The 12,994-nt window shown below is 46.1% G+C and overlaps 1 protein-coding gene across 4 annotated transcripts in view; it reads left to right on the top strand.

Moving 5' to 3' along the window:
* Positions 1-2,222, top strand: part of LCP1 (lymphocyte cytosolic protein 1) — a 51,634-nt gene extending 49,412 nt beyond the window's left edge. For all 4 annotated transcript variants that reach the window (XM_030036560.1, XM_030036562.2, XM_030036563.2 and 1 more), the window contains one exon: positions 735-2,222. In XM_030036560.1, coding sequence (XP_029892420.1) covers positions 735-867 — 133 coding nt within the window. In that variant the 3' untranslated portion in view covers positions 868-2,222. The remainder of the gene's footprint in view (positions 1-734) is intronic.
* The last annotated feature ends 10,772 nt before the right edge of the window (positions 2,223-12,994 follow it).

Genomic DNA, 12,994 nt, shown 5'->3' with positions numbered 1-12,994 from the left:
TCTCTCCATACTTAATTTCTTCATCCCTCTGCTGATGTTTTCCTCTTTTCCCCTCCCTTTCTCCACCCCCCACCCCCCAACATGTTTCTCTGCATTTGGGGGAGAATTTCACAAATGTATGTGCTCTGTAGTGGGAAGAACCTGGGGTTTTCTAGCTTTTTTCATTAAAAAATAAGAGACAAGAGACATACCCACTGGAGAACAGCCAGTAGCCGTGCAACAGTGCCCTCTGAGCAGGGAGATGGCAAGGTCAGCTTGCAAATTCTGTGTATGACTCAAGCAGAAGAGAAATCCCTGAATGTTGATTGCCAACAACACTGATCTCCACCAACATCAGCCTTCTGCTTTCCATCCTTGCGAATTTGTTTATGTGCAAAGACTGACTCGCAGAGATTGAGGGGGAGCAAAACCAGAATGGCTGGTTTTAAGGAAAATCTTTCAGGGGATGGGAGACTAAATGTTTCACACCAGAGTTTGACCTGCAGTCTCCCATGCTGCAGGTAATCAGTGCTCTAACCATCAGGGAATACACTCTACCTTTTACTAGAAATGTAGTTCTCTCTGAACCTGTCTCATACATTCCTACAGAAAAGTTTAATTTTGGTGAATCAGTAAGAAAGTTGCAAACGCACTCTGGTATTGATCACGTAAAAAACTTCTTAACAGAGGGAAAATTAATGCTACTGCACTAATTTATTTCTTTGTTTTGTTTTTTTTTCACCCCTGCAATGCAGATACGCCATCTCTATGGCGAGAAAAATTGGAGCAAGAGTCTATGCCCTTCCAGAAGACCTGGTTGAAGTAAAACCCAAAATGGTCATGACAGTGTTTGCTTGCCTTATGGGAAAAGGCATGAAGAAAGTTTAAAGCACAAAAGACTTGTACTGATGCCTGGTATTCACCCTTTTGATTCCCTCAAACTGGATGCTCTTCTCCGTATGAAGGAAATATGCAGGGTACTCATGCTTTTAAGGCATGAATGTTATACACCGTTCCAAATCGTACAAAAGTTGTGTATCCATGTGTATCCAGGAAATGTTTTGTTTTGAACAGTAATATGTGCTTGATTTCTTTGCCTTATTTCCCACTTTGCTAGATATAACCATTTCATATTCCTGAATAAGTTTTCAATAGCAAGGCCTAGACGTATCCTTTTATTAATGGATACCAGGGTTTTCTGTCAGAGGTCACCTGGAGATCTTTGTCTTGGGAGGTACAGACAGCTTTTAGGATTATGAAATGTTATATACTGCTTCTGCCTGAAAATGTCTTCATGCTTTTGGTAGCATTTCTGCCATACTTCCCTTCGGTTTGCACCTGGGGTAACAACAGGGGTTTCCCCAAGCCAATGCAAGTATTAGTGACTATATTTTTGGAATAGTAGGATCCTCTTGGGAAATTCTTGTGGAAAGAGAAGTTTTGGGGGTCTGTGATGTGTTGCTGGTATGTGAATTGAGCAGTACTTTCCCCTCCAAGTTATGCCTCTGCCATCAGTGGCATTACTCACAGAGTACATTACTACTCACTGAAAAAAGCGTACTGTAACCTGGTCCTCCAAGAACACCCGAACTCTGGAACCTTTGCAAGAAATGCTCTCCAAAGGCTAATTCATTTTTATGTCATAATACACTTAAAACATAAGCAGATTGCAAAGCATGATAGAAATGAAAACCATGTTAAAGAAGCTAAGGGGATATACTCAGTCAGTAGCAATACGATAAGACGTGAACCAAAGGGATGCAGAATGATATATTTATATAGTGAATAAAAATTAAACTCTGTTAACTTCACAAACTTGCACTCAAAGGGCTGTGGCCCTGATTCAGGAGAGCATTTAAATCTGTGCTTGCATATGAAACACATACTAAAATGCTTCCCTGAACCCAGGCTGGGATCCTCAACGGAGCTAAATCAGCATAGCTTTGCAGCTAACAAGGCGCTGTCAGTTTGCTTCAGTCGAGGACCTACCCCCGTCTACGGATAGTCAGTGGGATATATTTGCACTGAATCTCTTCCTTGGCATGAGTCATTTACTGTTCTGGCCTTTACGTGGATTTTACTGTGGTGAAATGCAGAAGGAGGGAATTTTGCCTTAATGCAATCCCGTTGACACAGTCTCAGTTCCCTCCCTCCCCTCCAGCCCCTTCAGAATTGCCTTAATAAAGAACCAATATTCAACGACATGAGAAGTCTCTCCAAATAAAATGTTCTATAAAGCCAAATGCGTAGTCTTTGCTTTTAGTAATGGATGTGCGAATGTGGAAGTGTGTATCGTATAGGTGAAATAGGGACAGATTTAAAAAAAACAACTGTGGGCTCGCTAAGGATGTGTCTTCCATATTGTTATTGAAACCACAGGTTGCAGAAAGCAGGAAGAATTGTTTCCTAGGCCATGTCTGAACATGCCGCTCTGAGACACTGCCAAAGATGGGACAATCTGCTGGCTGGACCTGCAGCCTGACCCAGTATGATTATTTTCCCCATTCAGCACCATACCCATCACCCTCTTCCTTTGCTTATATACCCATAAACTTTGCTTCTTTAAGCATTCTGCGATGCAAACATGCTACTTGGTCAGATCCTATTCCTGATCAGATCTGGCTGCCCTGTTCCTCTCATGAACCTATGTATTTAATACAGGGTGGGAAAGGTACAGCGTCCTAAGACCCATTCCATCTCATCCCGTTATTTCCCAGCGCTGGCAGAGGAGGAGAACATCTCGAGTGTTAATACGATGGAGACATCACCCCAGCTTATTGCCTAGCGAGGGGGAGTTACCGGAGCATGGTCCCTACGCTGTTCCTCCTCTTTTCAGGTGTAGGACCCGCTGTTGCCCTACGAGAGGGGATGCACCGAAAAGGCGGCTGCTCTTTCCTTACGTTGGTTGACTCGGGACTCCTGCAGAGGTAAAGCAGAGAGACGAAACCGCAGGCAGAAACGGCGACCGCAGCATTTCTCTCGGGTGGGACGACCGTGTATTCTGCACGTACGTGCGTGTGTGTTTGCGAACGGCAGGGCTGTTTCCAGCTGGATAGACGGTTCAGATCTGAAACGGTCAGATAACCCTGCCTGAAGACAGCCCCGCTCCGGGTTCCCCGTCTCAGGGAGATGCCCTCACCCCAGACTCAGGGGCGGACGTGAGGGATGATGTAGATGATGGATGGGAGATGGTAGCAGCACCGGGGGAGCGGGGGGCTTTTCCCTCGGTCCCAAATGAATGCAGGCACTTGCTATCCCCAGAAAGAAGAAGGTATTTCCAGGCATTTCCCATTCACCGGCCCTTAGCAACTCATTTGTTTTTTTGCATGGGGGTAGGATTTTTAGAAGAGCCTGCTGAGAGAGGCAGGGAGAGGAGGCTTTCACGCATCACGCGTGTCCCATAGGCAAGATGTAGGACTTCAGGGGCCCTGGAGATCGAAACCTGCCTCTAGCTCGGGCTCTGGAGAGGGGCCAAGGTGATACACGCTGTTATTCAAAGCACGTTTCGGGAAGAGGGCTGCTCTTCCTCCTCCTCAGCATCCCAGCACCGGAGGCAGGCACCCTGCCATACAGCCCTCCCCGTTGGTAGTCCCCTGTCCCCACGCTGCATTTTTGGGACCCTGTGTCTGAGCCCCAACCTGCAGCTCTGCACCGACAGCAAGCCCTGGCACCAGTGCAGCAGGGAGAGCTAACCACGAGATGGCAGTCACTCTATCTGGAGTGTTAGACTGGCATGCATCAGCTCTGAAAATGCTCTCCTCTGGGAAACGGAGAAAAATTGGGGTATTTAACCCTAAGCAAGACGCTAGCACCTGCCAGAGTGCAAAAGGGAATAAGTGCTGTTGGCAGGGATACTATAGTAAATGTCTTACCAGATCTTCATCCCTATCTCTGTAATCTCCCCTGAAAAATAAAGCTGTCATGCACCCCAAGGTGTGGGAATAGCTGCCTGCCGGTACAGGAGTATAAACATTTTCACTTTTCAATGCACCTCTGTTTAATTGGGTATTCTTGTTTATTTGGTGGACTTGAGGTTTCGCTTTCGTGAACTGGTAGTAGGAGCCTGTAACAAAGGTCCCAGCAGATGCTGAAGGGGTTAAACCCATGACAAACATCACAAAAAAACAGGATCTGGAATTTTTTGCTGTTGCTTTTCTCCAACTTTTTCCATCATTCTTGGAGAAAGCAGCTGACTTTGGGATTCACTCCCACATCAAGCTGGCTTTGTAAGCACTTCCATTATTGACTTTCATTGCACAATTAATCATAATTTTCAATGCTTCAAAAAGGCTTAGACATTCATATGAATAAAAATAAAGCATCAGCAGTTAGACTAACTAGGAGAAAAAAAACCATGAGGGCAATCAATCCACATGCTTCAGGGTACAGTCTGATCACCAGATGGACTCAGAAGGAAATATCCCCCCATAGTGCAGTAAAGCATAATTAGGTGCATGATGAGGATTTTACACCTTCTTGTAAATCACCTATCCTGGCTAGAAATCATCTATTCTGGCCTTAGAAAGGGGATAGCAAGCAGCATGGCTGGCTGCTGTGCTCTTCTTGTGCAGATAAACTCATGTTTCTCCTTCCTCCAGAGACGGAATTGAACCAAAACCCCAACCTGACATCCCTCCTCCTTCCGAGTGCAGCTTCGTCCTGCCGTGAGCCCGATGACAAACTTCAGGTCTTGGTGCCCATTGCTGCCTAACGGAGCAGCAGCTGCGATCTGGCTCCCGCTTGGAAAAAAACAGGACCCCGTCTCTGGCAGATGGCTGCAGAAAGCAGACGAGCAGCACCGGTCCTACAGCAAGTACTCGGCTACCGCCGCTTTCAGCGTGATGGACAAACGGATCCCGGTGCCTCTGATCTTGCAAACCCGTGCGTTGAGTTGCTACGGTGACTCTCCAGGTCTCCATCTTCTGCCGCTTCTGGCAGCCTCCTCCACTATCCGGAGAACGGACTCGTGAAGAATTGGGGAGCGTTTTCCTCCAGGCTGCTCAGCCACTTTAAGTCCAGTATTTTTCAGGCGAGCAGACAAGGCGAGCAGCAGAGAGTGGCACCACTGAATGCCTGAGCCTCACTGCCTGCTGTGTGGTGAGCAACGTCGCAGTTAAAATTTATCCACAAACCTAAGAAGCTGTTCATTAAGCGAGACAGTAAATAGAGGAGCTCTGCCTACTGGTAAGGTGATATCTGTGGACTTTATATAGCTTAGTGCGGGCAAACTCTGAATTAGGACCAACATCACTTGATAACGTTCTCATTTTGTTCCTATTTTTTACGTCAATCAGTGCTCGGTGGCGGTTCTCTTCTGCCACCAGGAAAACTGTGTCGCTCCCCTGACGGTTCCTTTGCTGCTCTGAAAGTAACACACAGCTCTGAGTCTTAGTTCTCATTAGGTAAAATGACTATATTTTTAAAGCATTGTTTTTCATTGCACCTTATTTACTTTTTGTGCCCTGATCACTTTTTAAAGGCAACAGTGTTTTACAGAAAACCTAATTTGCTCCCAGGGTGCAAGCTACTATTGCTGTTACGGCTCCATGATAAATCGTTCAAAGCCGAGAAGGGCCGGAATTCCCACAGGCCATGTGCTCACAGGTAATGATATGTCTGAAATTTGTGAAAAGAGCAGAAAGCTACACAACCGATGATGCATAGAAGCACTGAACTCCCCCAGGGCAAGCGCTCATTTAGTGCATTTAGTGTTAAGGATCTAAAGGAACACGGCAATGAATATCTGTAAACACACAAAGCACGGAGAGGAACCCCACGCGTCCACTTGGGAAATCTCCCAGCAGATGATTGAAGTGCACGGTGCCGCTTTGACTCACGCAGGTGGAAAAACGCTGTCCCATTGCCAGGCACCTCCGGCAGCCCCTGAATTTTTCCTGGCTCTTCCCTGCAGTGAAGCAAACTGGAGACCTCGGAGCACGTGTGGGTTTGTCACTGAGGTGGGGAGATGTCTTCTGACCAGCCCCCCCCAGTAACATGCCCTCCTTTGGTTTTGCAGCCCTGGAGCAGAACACCCTGCATGCCTGAGAGGTGGTGGGTAAGCCCCAGGGGCATCAACCTCTCCATGCCTTCTCCTCAAGACCTGCCTCTGCTTGGGTGCGAGTGAAACAGTCCCGTGGTTAAGTAACATGCCAGCGAAAGGCTCAATCAATTACCAGCCACGTCAGTGAAAAGTAAGAGAGATCTCCGGGGAGGGATGCTGGCCCCCACCACCAGCCCCACCTCCACTGCTTGCTGCGCTGCCAAGTCACGTTTCACGTCAAGGTGCCCATGTGCTGATCAGACCTTGCAGAACAGTCAAATGCCTCTAGAAACTTCCCAAATTTGCTGTTGGAGCCACATTCTAGGAACATAAGCTCTGCTAATTTTAGAGGTTTTGAACTGTGCTAGTGGGACCTGTACTGTCAAAAACCTCCTTGGCTTGCCAAGCTTTCCAACACATGGGAACAACCTACTTAGGGCGAGAGGAAATGGCCTCAAGTTGCACCAGGCGAGGTTTAGATTGGATATTAGGAAAAATCTCCTTATTGAAGCTACTGATGCACTCAGAGACAGGCGGAACGCATCACTACTCCAGGGCTAATTACCCTCCTGATATGTACATACATACCTATGGACGTAGAGAGGGGGAGAGGTGTGCATCCATTCCCTTGCACCTTCGCCAAAGCGTGCTCTCCGTAGGTGGTACTCGGAGCAACTTTCTCAAGTGCTCAGTAGCTCTGCCTCGAGTGCTACGGCTCCCTTTGATATCCTTTGTTTATCAAAGTTAAACTTGCTTCGCAAGTGCTCCTTGTTAAGATACTGGCAAATAAATCAATAGCTACTGGCAATGAGAAAACATGAGTCACTTGAACAACATGTTGTTTGGGTGGGAGTTGGTAATAGACCTTCAGGAACCAGAGCTCACGAGGAAAGTGTTTAACCAGGACAGACAGCTCCTCGCCTCCCCAGAGCAGCACAAACACTACAGCATCTTTCTCTCTGCTGCCCCTGGGAAGCTAAACAGCAAGGAGAGTAGAGTAAAAAAGGAATAAAGTAGGTTGGCATAACCAAGTACTCAAAAATGTGAAGGGAACGTGTATTTTCAGCCTCTGCCCGTAGCACTCACCTGGGGATGAGAGGTCTGTTTCCTCCCAGGTTAACCCATCATTTTCTAGCAGAGGTAGCATCTGATTTTTATATTTGGGAATGACGTGAGGGAGAAATGCCAGAACCACGGAAATTTAGACACAGTCCAAATTTTCCCCTCCTGGTGGTTTCACGGGCTGCAAAATTGTTTCCAGAATGAAATGACAGAGGTTGGTGACATTGGCCATGTATGTAAATGATCACAGTGTCCTATGGAGATTAATTGGTTCATGAATAAAGATGAGGAGCTGAGGTGTGCAGGGAGAAATCATTTATCAATTATATGCCTTGGAAAACTGAAAGATGATGCGGCCTTAACGGCTGAATGGGTTTGAAAGGGAGACTTGTAAATTGAGTTCTAATTCTGTTCTGCCGCATTCATAATAAAGAGCTGTTAAACTAATTGCATCTTTGTGTGGTTCATGAGCAACGGCACTCAGCTGCATCGCACAGCAAGCAACAGAGATCAGAGTTTAGTTAGATTTTAGTCGTCCTTTGCCTCATGTAGGAAGGATGCTAACCGGTTTACCTTTGGCCTCATCAGTAGCCATAATGCACAAAAAAAGGGCAAGAGCCTGTATATATTTTTCAGGAGATTAATTTTGCATTTGAATCTGAATTTAAAGGACCAAGGACAGCACAGGCTCACTTGGCTTTTGTGTTCTGCTTCAGTCACATGGATCCATCAGCGTGATTACCCATCCCTGGAGGGACTCGTTGCTGATTAACTGGAAACAAGAGGATTCTGGAGGATCAAAACAATGGCAGAATATGTTAATCCCAAACAGGGAAAAGGATCTGAGGGATGTGGCTGCTGATAACAGCTGACCTCCCCTCCTCCTGCCCCTTCCGCACCCCTGTTAACAGGTTTACTGTTACAAACAGACGGTCCCAACCTAGCATGGGCTCTGGCACGTGCTGAAATACAGACTCAGATCTGAAAATCTCGATGCGGGACGAGATTTAAAATCTTGTTTAAAATTTTCGTTATTTAAAATCTTGGTCCTGGATACCGTGCAAGCCCTGGGATCAAAGAGGACAGCCGCACTTAGGACCTGGTTGAGCTTCGTGGAAATCTCATGACACTTGGTTGCTGAAAGCCAAGGGTACCGCCGACGGGAGATTATTCAGTGGCACTGCTGCAACCGCTCCAGACCATCTGGCTGCAGCAATTCCTCCTTTGACTTGTTCTATCTGACCGTTTTCTGGGGTCTGGCTCTCCTTCACCACCAAGAGCAGCTGCAGGAGCCCAACACACCAGCCAGGCACAGCCCAGCATCTCGGCGCGTGCTGGTGCAGAGGGTGCTCCAGCAACGATAGATAACCCTGACTTAGGTGGGACGCGGGTTCCTGGCCTCTTCTGCTGCCACCTTTTTGGGCACCGACACCTTGTGTGCCCAAAGATGTGCCAGAGCCTGGTCTGGGTGAGGTACAACACCTACGCAGTGTCCAGAGGACACTGGTGTTACTACACGTGAATGCGGAGAGGGAGGGGGGAGACAGCAGGTTCAGCCAAAAGAGTGGAAATATCTCTTTAGAATTGCCTTTAAAGTGTGATTATACTTTAAAAAGCAATATAGTAATGGCACCAGGAGGCTTTATATCCTGCCAGTCCTAATTCCCACACGCACAGTTTTCAACAAAGAAATCAAGAGACTACTTTGTTAATTATCTGCTCTGAAAACTAGCACCTGATCATCCCTTTTTAAATAAAAGCCTGTGCATGTCCCAAAGCTACTCTAAAAGTTACCAGAAGCCAACACAGATCAAACTGCCCCCCCATTACTGCAAGGCTTCTCGTCACATCTGCCACAGTAACACCTACAGGCACCAGTTCAGCGGGGCCCATGGTCTACCCAGTGTAGAATTAATCCAGGTGCAGCAAAACCTTTGAACTCAGCCAGAATTTTTGACCAAGCAGCTCTTCATCAGGGAATGCTGATTCATCAAAAGCAAAAAGGGTTGCTGAAAGGATCGGTTTTGATTAATTTCCTGAATAGAGAAAAACATATTTGTTGAAGAAAGGAAGCTTTCAAATGGCTGAAATCTCTGCTTGTAACAGTTCCTAACCTTATTTCCTCCAGGTCTTAAAAAAAAAGAGCATAGAGATGCGAGTTAATTTTCAATAAAATTATGAAAAAGCCTTGAAATCGAGTAAAAATCAAACAATGGTTGAAATAATCAAAACGAAATGTTTTGTTTAACTCAATTGTTTTTATATTTGCCCTTCACAGTGTTTTTTAAGAATGCATTTTTCTTCCCAGCTTATCTGGGAAAAACTTCCCAGGTTCTCAGAAATTCTTGAAGGTTAATAAACAATTTACTGTTGCAGGTAGAGCAAGTATATCTTAATTTATGACTTTTGTAGCCCGGAAGACCGCATATTACTTCTGACCGTAACAAGGACCTGAAGTGTCCAAGCTGAGGGAGGGAGATAAGACAGAATCCACGGGATCCGCTGGAACAAACGCAGCCTCCTACCTCCAAGGGATTCACCCTAGCTCCGATGGCCATGACTAGGACCAGGCGTTGCGTTACCCTCTGAGATGTCTCCAGGAGGTCACAGACGAATCGCTCCCGAAAAGCGCCCACTTCTCTGCAGCGCCTGTGCAAACGGCACAAGCCGGATCGCTCCAGTACAGCGGTCTGCACCGGGAAGGGCTAACGTTAGAGGAGACGATTCTCTCTTCCTACGCGGATGGGACAAGCGGATGGGGGAACGTCAACCTAAGTCAAAGGACAAATGATAAACCCTAGAGCTGGGTGGAAGCGGGGAAGTTAATGCTTAAGTTTGGTGTCTAAATACATTCCTGACCCTTTCTATTATGTCAGTAGGGTTTTTTTTTTAACTGATGTTCTTCCTAGGCACAGCTAGAGCGCTTCTCACAAGGCTTTGGGGGTAATCAATGTATAGCTGGTTGCTTGTTAGAGCAAATCGCAGCAACACAGTATAAATAGATGGTATCAGGAAAGGAAATCTGACCTGCTCGGAGACTGAGCTTTCACTGAAATTGTCTTTGTGTGTGACGTGTCACAGCACAAATACCTTTGCCATGGGAACCTCCATGCTTTCGAACATCAGCCCACTTTACGGAGGTGCTTACTGACCAGAAACCTCATTTTAGGCACCCAGATTCAAACAGTTTGGCTGCTGCTGGCGGGGTGGTGGTGCTGGGATGGAGCTAGGGGCTGCAGTGGGTGCGGAGCTGCCATTTAGTCACCCAAGGACAGCGGCCAAAGATGGTGATGAGGATGTTGCCTGCGTTGTTTAAATACTAATGGAAGGGAAAAAAGGCAGAAAGACGATTGATCCAAATAAGCGGTGTCCAGCACACACTTGAGAGGCAATGGGCTTGTGTCCTACCTTGAGTCACAAGACCTCTGAGGCTTTCAGACAAGCAAGAGGCATGGGGATATATATTTTTGCCTCCTGGTCAGTCACATCTTCCATTTTATTTTTTGTTTATTTTTTGATCTTTCATCCTACATTTGCTTTTCCGTTTATCATGTTTTAACCTGTGCAGTGCCTTAACCACCGCAAGACTCTGGTTTGTCCTTCCCTCAGAATTTCCTCTAGTGCCTTTAGTTTCCTCAAACACTCTTTTTTTTTCCTTTTTTTCATGTGAAATATTTCCAGTGCATACCAGAAACCAAAAAGCAAGCAGGAAAACAGCAGCTTTCAAGCAGCTTGTGAACCATCTCTTTGCAACACGCCAGAGAAGCCACAGGAAAAGCAACCAATGTACAAAAATGTCTGACACCTACCATTTGTCTAAAACCTTCTTCTCAGGTAGATAGCAGAAAGTGTTCCCTTTTCCCACTTAATTAACACTTTAAGACACAGAGAAATATGATCCTTTTCTTTCCTTTGTTACCAGCAACCCCACTCCATCGGCTTTTCAATCTCCTCTGTTACACCTGTCTCAGTGGATCGAATTTTTCTTTAAATTCATATCTGTGCATCAGACATTTCCAGACGAAAGTGTGCCTGCATGACCAAGTTTCACCTCCCGTATTTTATTCTCTGTTGGCAGCTTCCTTGTGCCTACATGAGGTAAGATCATCTGAACCACTGGTTTAAAAATCAACCCGTGGCAGAGCGCTGCCCACTGCCCTTGCCGGGAACGGCCTCTGTACCTTACCAGAAGTTCCTATTTGTTTGAACAACATCTAGAAAAGATAAAATAGGAACTTGCAAAACCGAGGTAAGGTGTCAGTGGTTTAGCTTCCTGTGAGCCTTTTTTTTTTTTTTCTTTCCTTTTGGTGTCCAGTTCATGCTCAACTCCAGTTTGGGGATTTTCAGTGTTGGTGTATTTTCACAGAGACATTAACCCCAGGCTGCTCACTGGAGAGCGTGATTCACCTCTGCTGACTTCAGCCATCTAAAACTTAGTTGTCTGGCTTCTTAGTGCAGGTCTGCCCTCCTAAATGAAAAAGAGCCAGGACTGAATTTGAATCCTGAAGTCCTGATTTTCTGCCTAACTGGAGCACTTGCTCTGATCCAAACCGCTCCAGAGCTGTTTTAGAGGAGGTTAGTGGATGCTTTCTAGTCCATGTTACTTAACCTTAGCTCCAGGGCTTGCTCCCAGGCATTTTTCACCCAGTTGTATAGCTATAACCCTAAGCTACACCTACAGCGTCAAATAATTTAGTTCCCCCATTCACGCCCAGGTCTTGGCTCCCTGGTGTCCCCATTGCATGTATGTTGATTCGCTCCTCAGTCCTCTTCTGGAATGAACTCCCTCTGGAAGAAAACCATGTTGTGTTTCTGGGGACCACTCGCCTGAAAAACCTTTTATATCAGGTTTGGTTCCGCATCTATACGACATGTTCAGCCAAGAGCTAATATTGCGGTGGCTCTGATGCTGGCGATGTAAATGAGCAGTTCTCCTCCACATAAGGCTGCCATTGGGGTGGTTAACCAGTGCCATGCCTGGAACTGTTATGTTGGTGCATGGAAGAAGAGGACTTGGACCATGATAATAAGTTGTGTCCTAGCCAAGTTGGATTTACTGTTAAGTGCAGAACGTAGATGGAGATCATCTATTCTGGACATGACAAATCCATTCAGCTTTTTGGCATGTCCTGTCTGGACAACTGTGGATAGAAATATGGGAGGCAAATCTTGGGGCATGCAAAAATTAATAATAATGAGATGAAGAGTCACTGGTACTTTTTCTTGAAAAGCTAACCCAGTATGACATGTGGAAAATACATGGATGTCAGAACATCACAGAAAAGAGGACACGGGGCAGCACAAGCAATCCGAAATCCTTGGATGGATCGGGTGTTAACCAAAGAGGTAGAGGCCAGCTGCTGAAGATGGAGACGCAGTTGACGTCCTCCATCCTGAACTAGAGGAACGGCCCTCAATAGCAAGTAGGTATCACGTCCCGCTTGCTCCTTGTTTTCTCTGCTAGCAAATGACAGCAAATGCAGCTTTCCTGCTCACGATTCTTCCATTTGGACTTAATAACCTCACTCCCACTCCTCTCATCCAGCTTCATGCTTGGCTGTGATGTGCTATAGGAGTGCTGAATGCAGAGCACGCTGCTGGACCTCCGTAAATATTAGAGGATCAAAAAACTTTGCGCTTGGTGTTCTTTCTTATGTCTGTGGTTTGTAGCCGCAATGAAATGACACAAAAGCTGAGATGACAAAAAGTGACTTTTCAATATGAGAATGTCCAAAATGTACTTTATCCTTTCGTAGATGGACGACATCAGTATGAGCAGGACCTCCCCAGGGAGCCCTGTTGTATTGACTTAGCCACCAGGAGCTTGGGGTTGAGGTGAGAGAGAGTATTAAATTTTAACCACTCTTTAAATAACATTTTTGAAATCAATAATGTGGGTCCTGAACCCTCGGC

This window comes from Aquila chrysaetos, chromosome 14, assembly GCF_900496995.4.
Source record: "Aquila chrysaetos chrysaetos chromosome 14, bAquChr1.4, whole genome shotgun sequence".
Taxonomy (NCBI): Eukaryota; Metazoa; Chordata; class Aves; order Accipitriformes; family Accipitridae; genus Aquila; species Aquila chrysaetos.
This window is presented reverse-complemented; position numbering and strand designations above follow the sequence as displayed.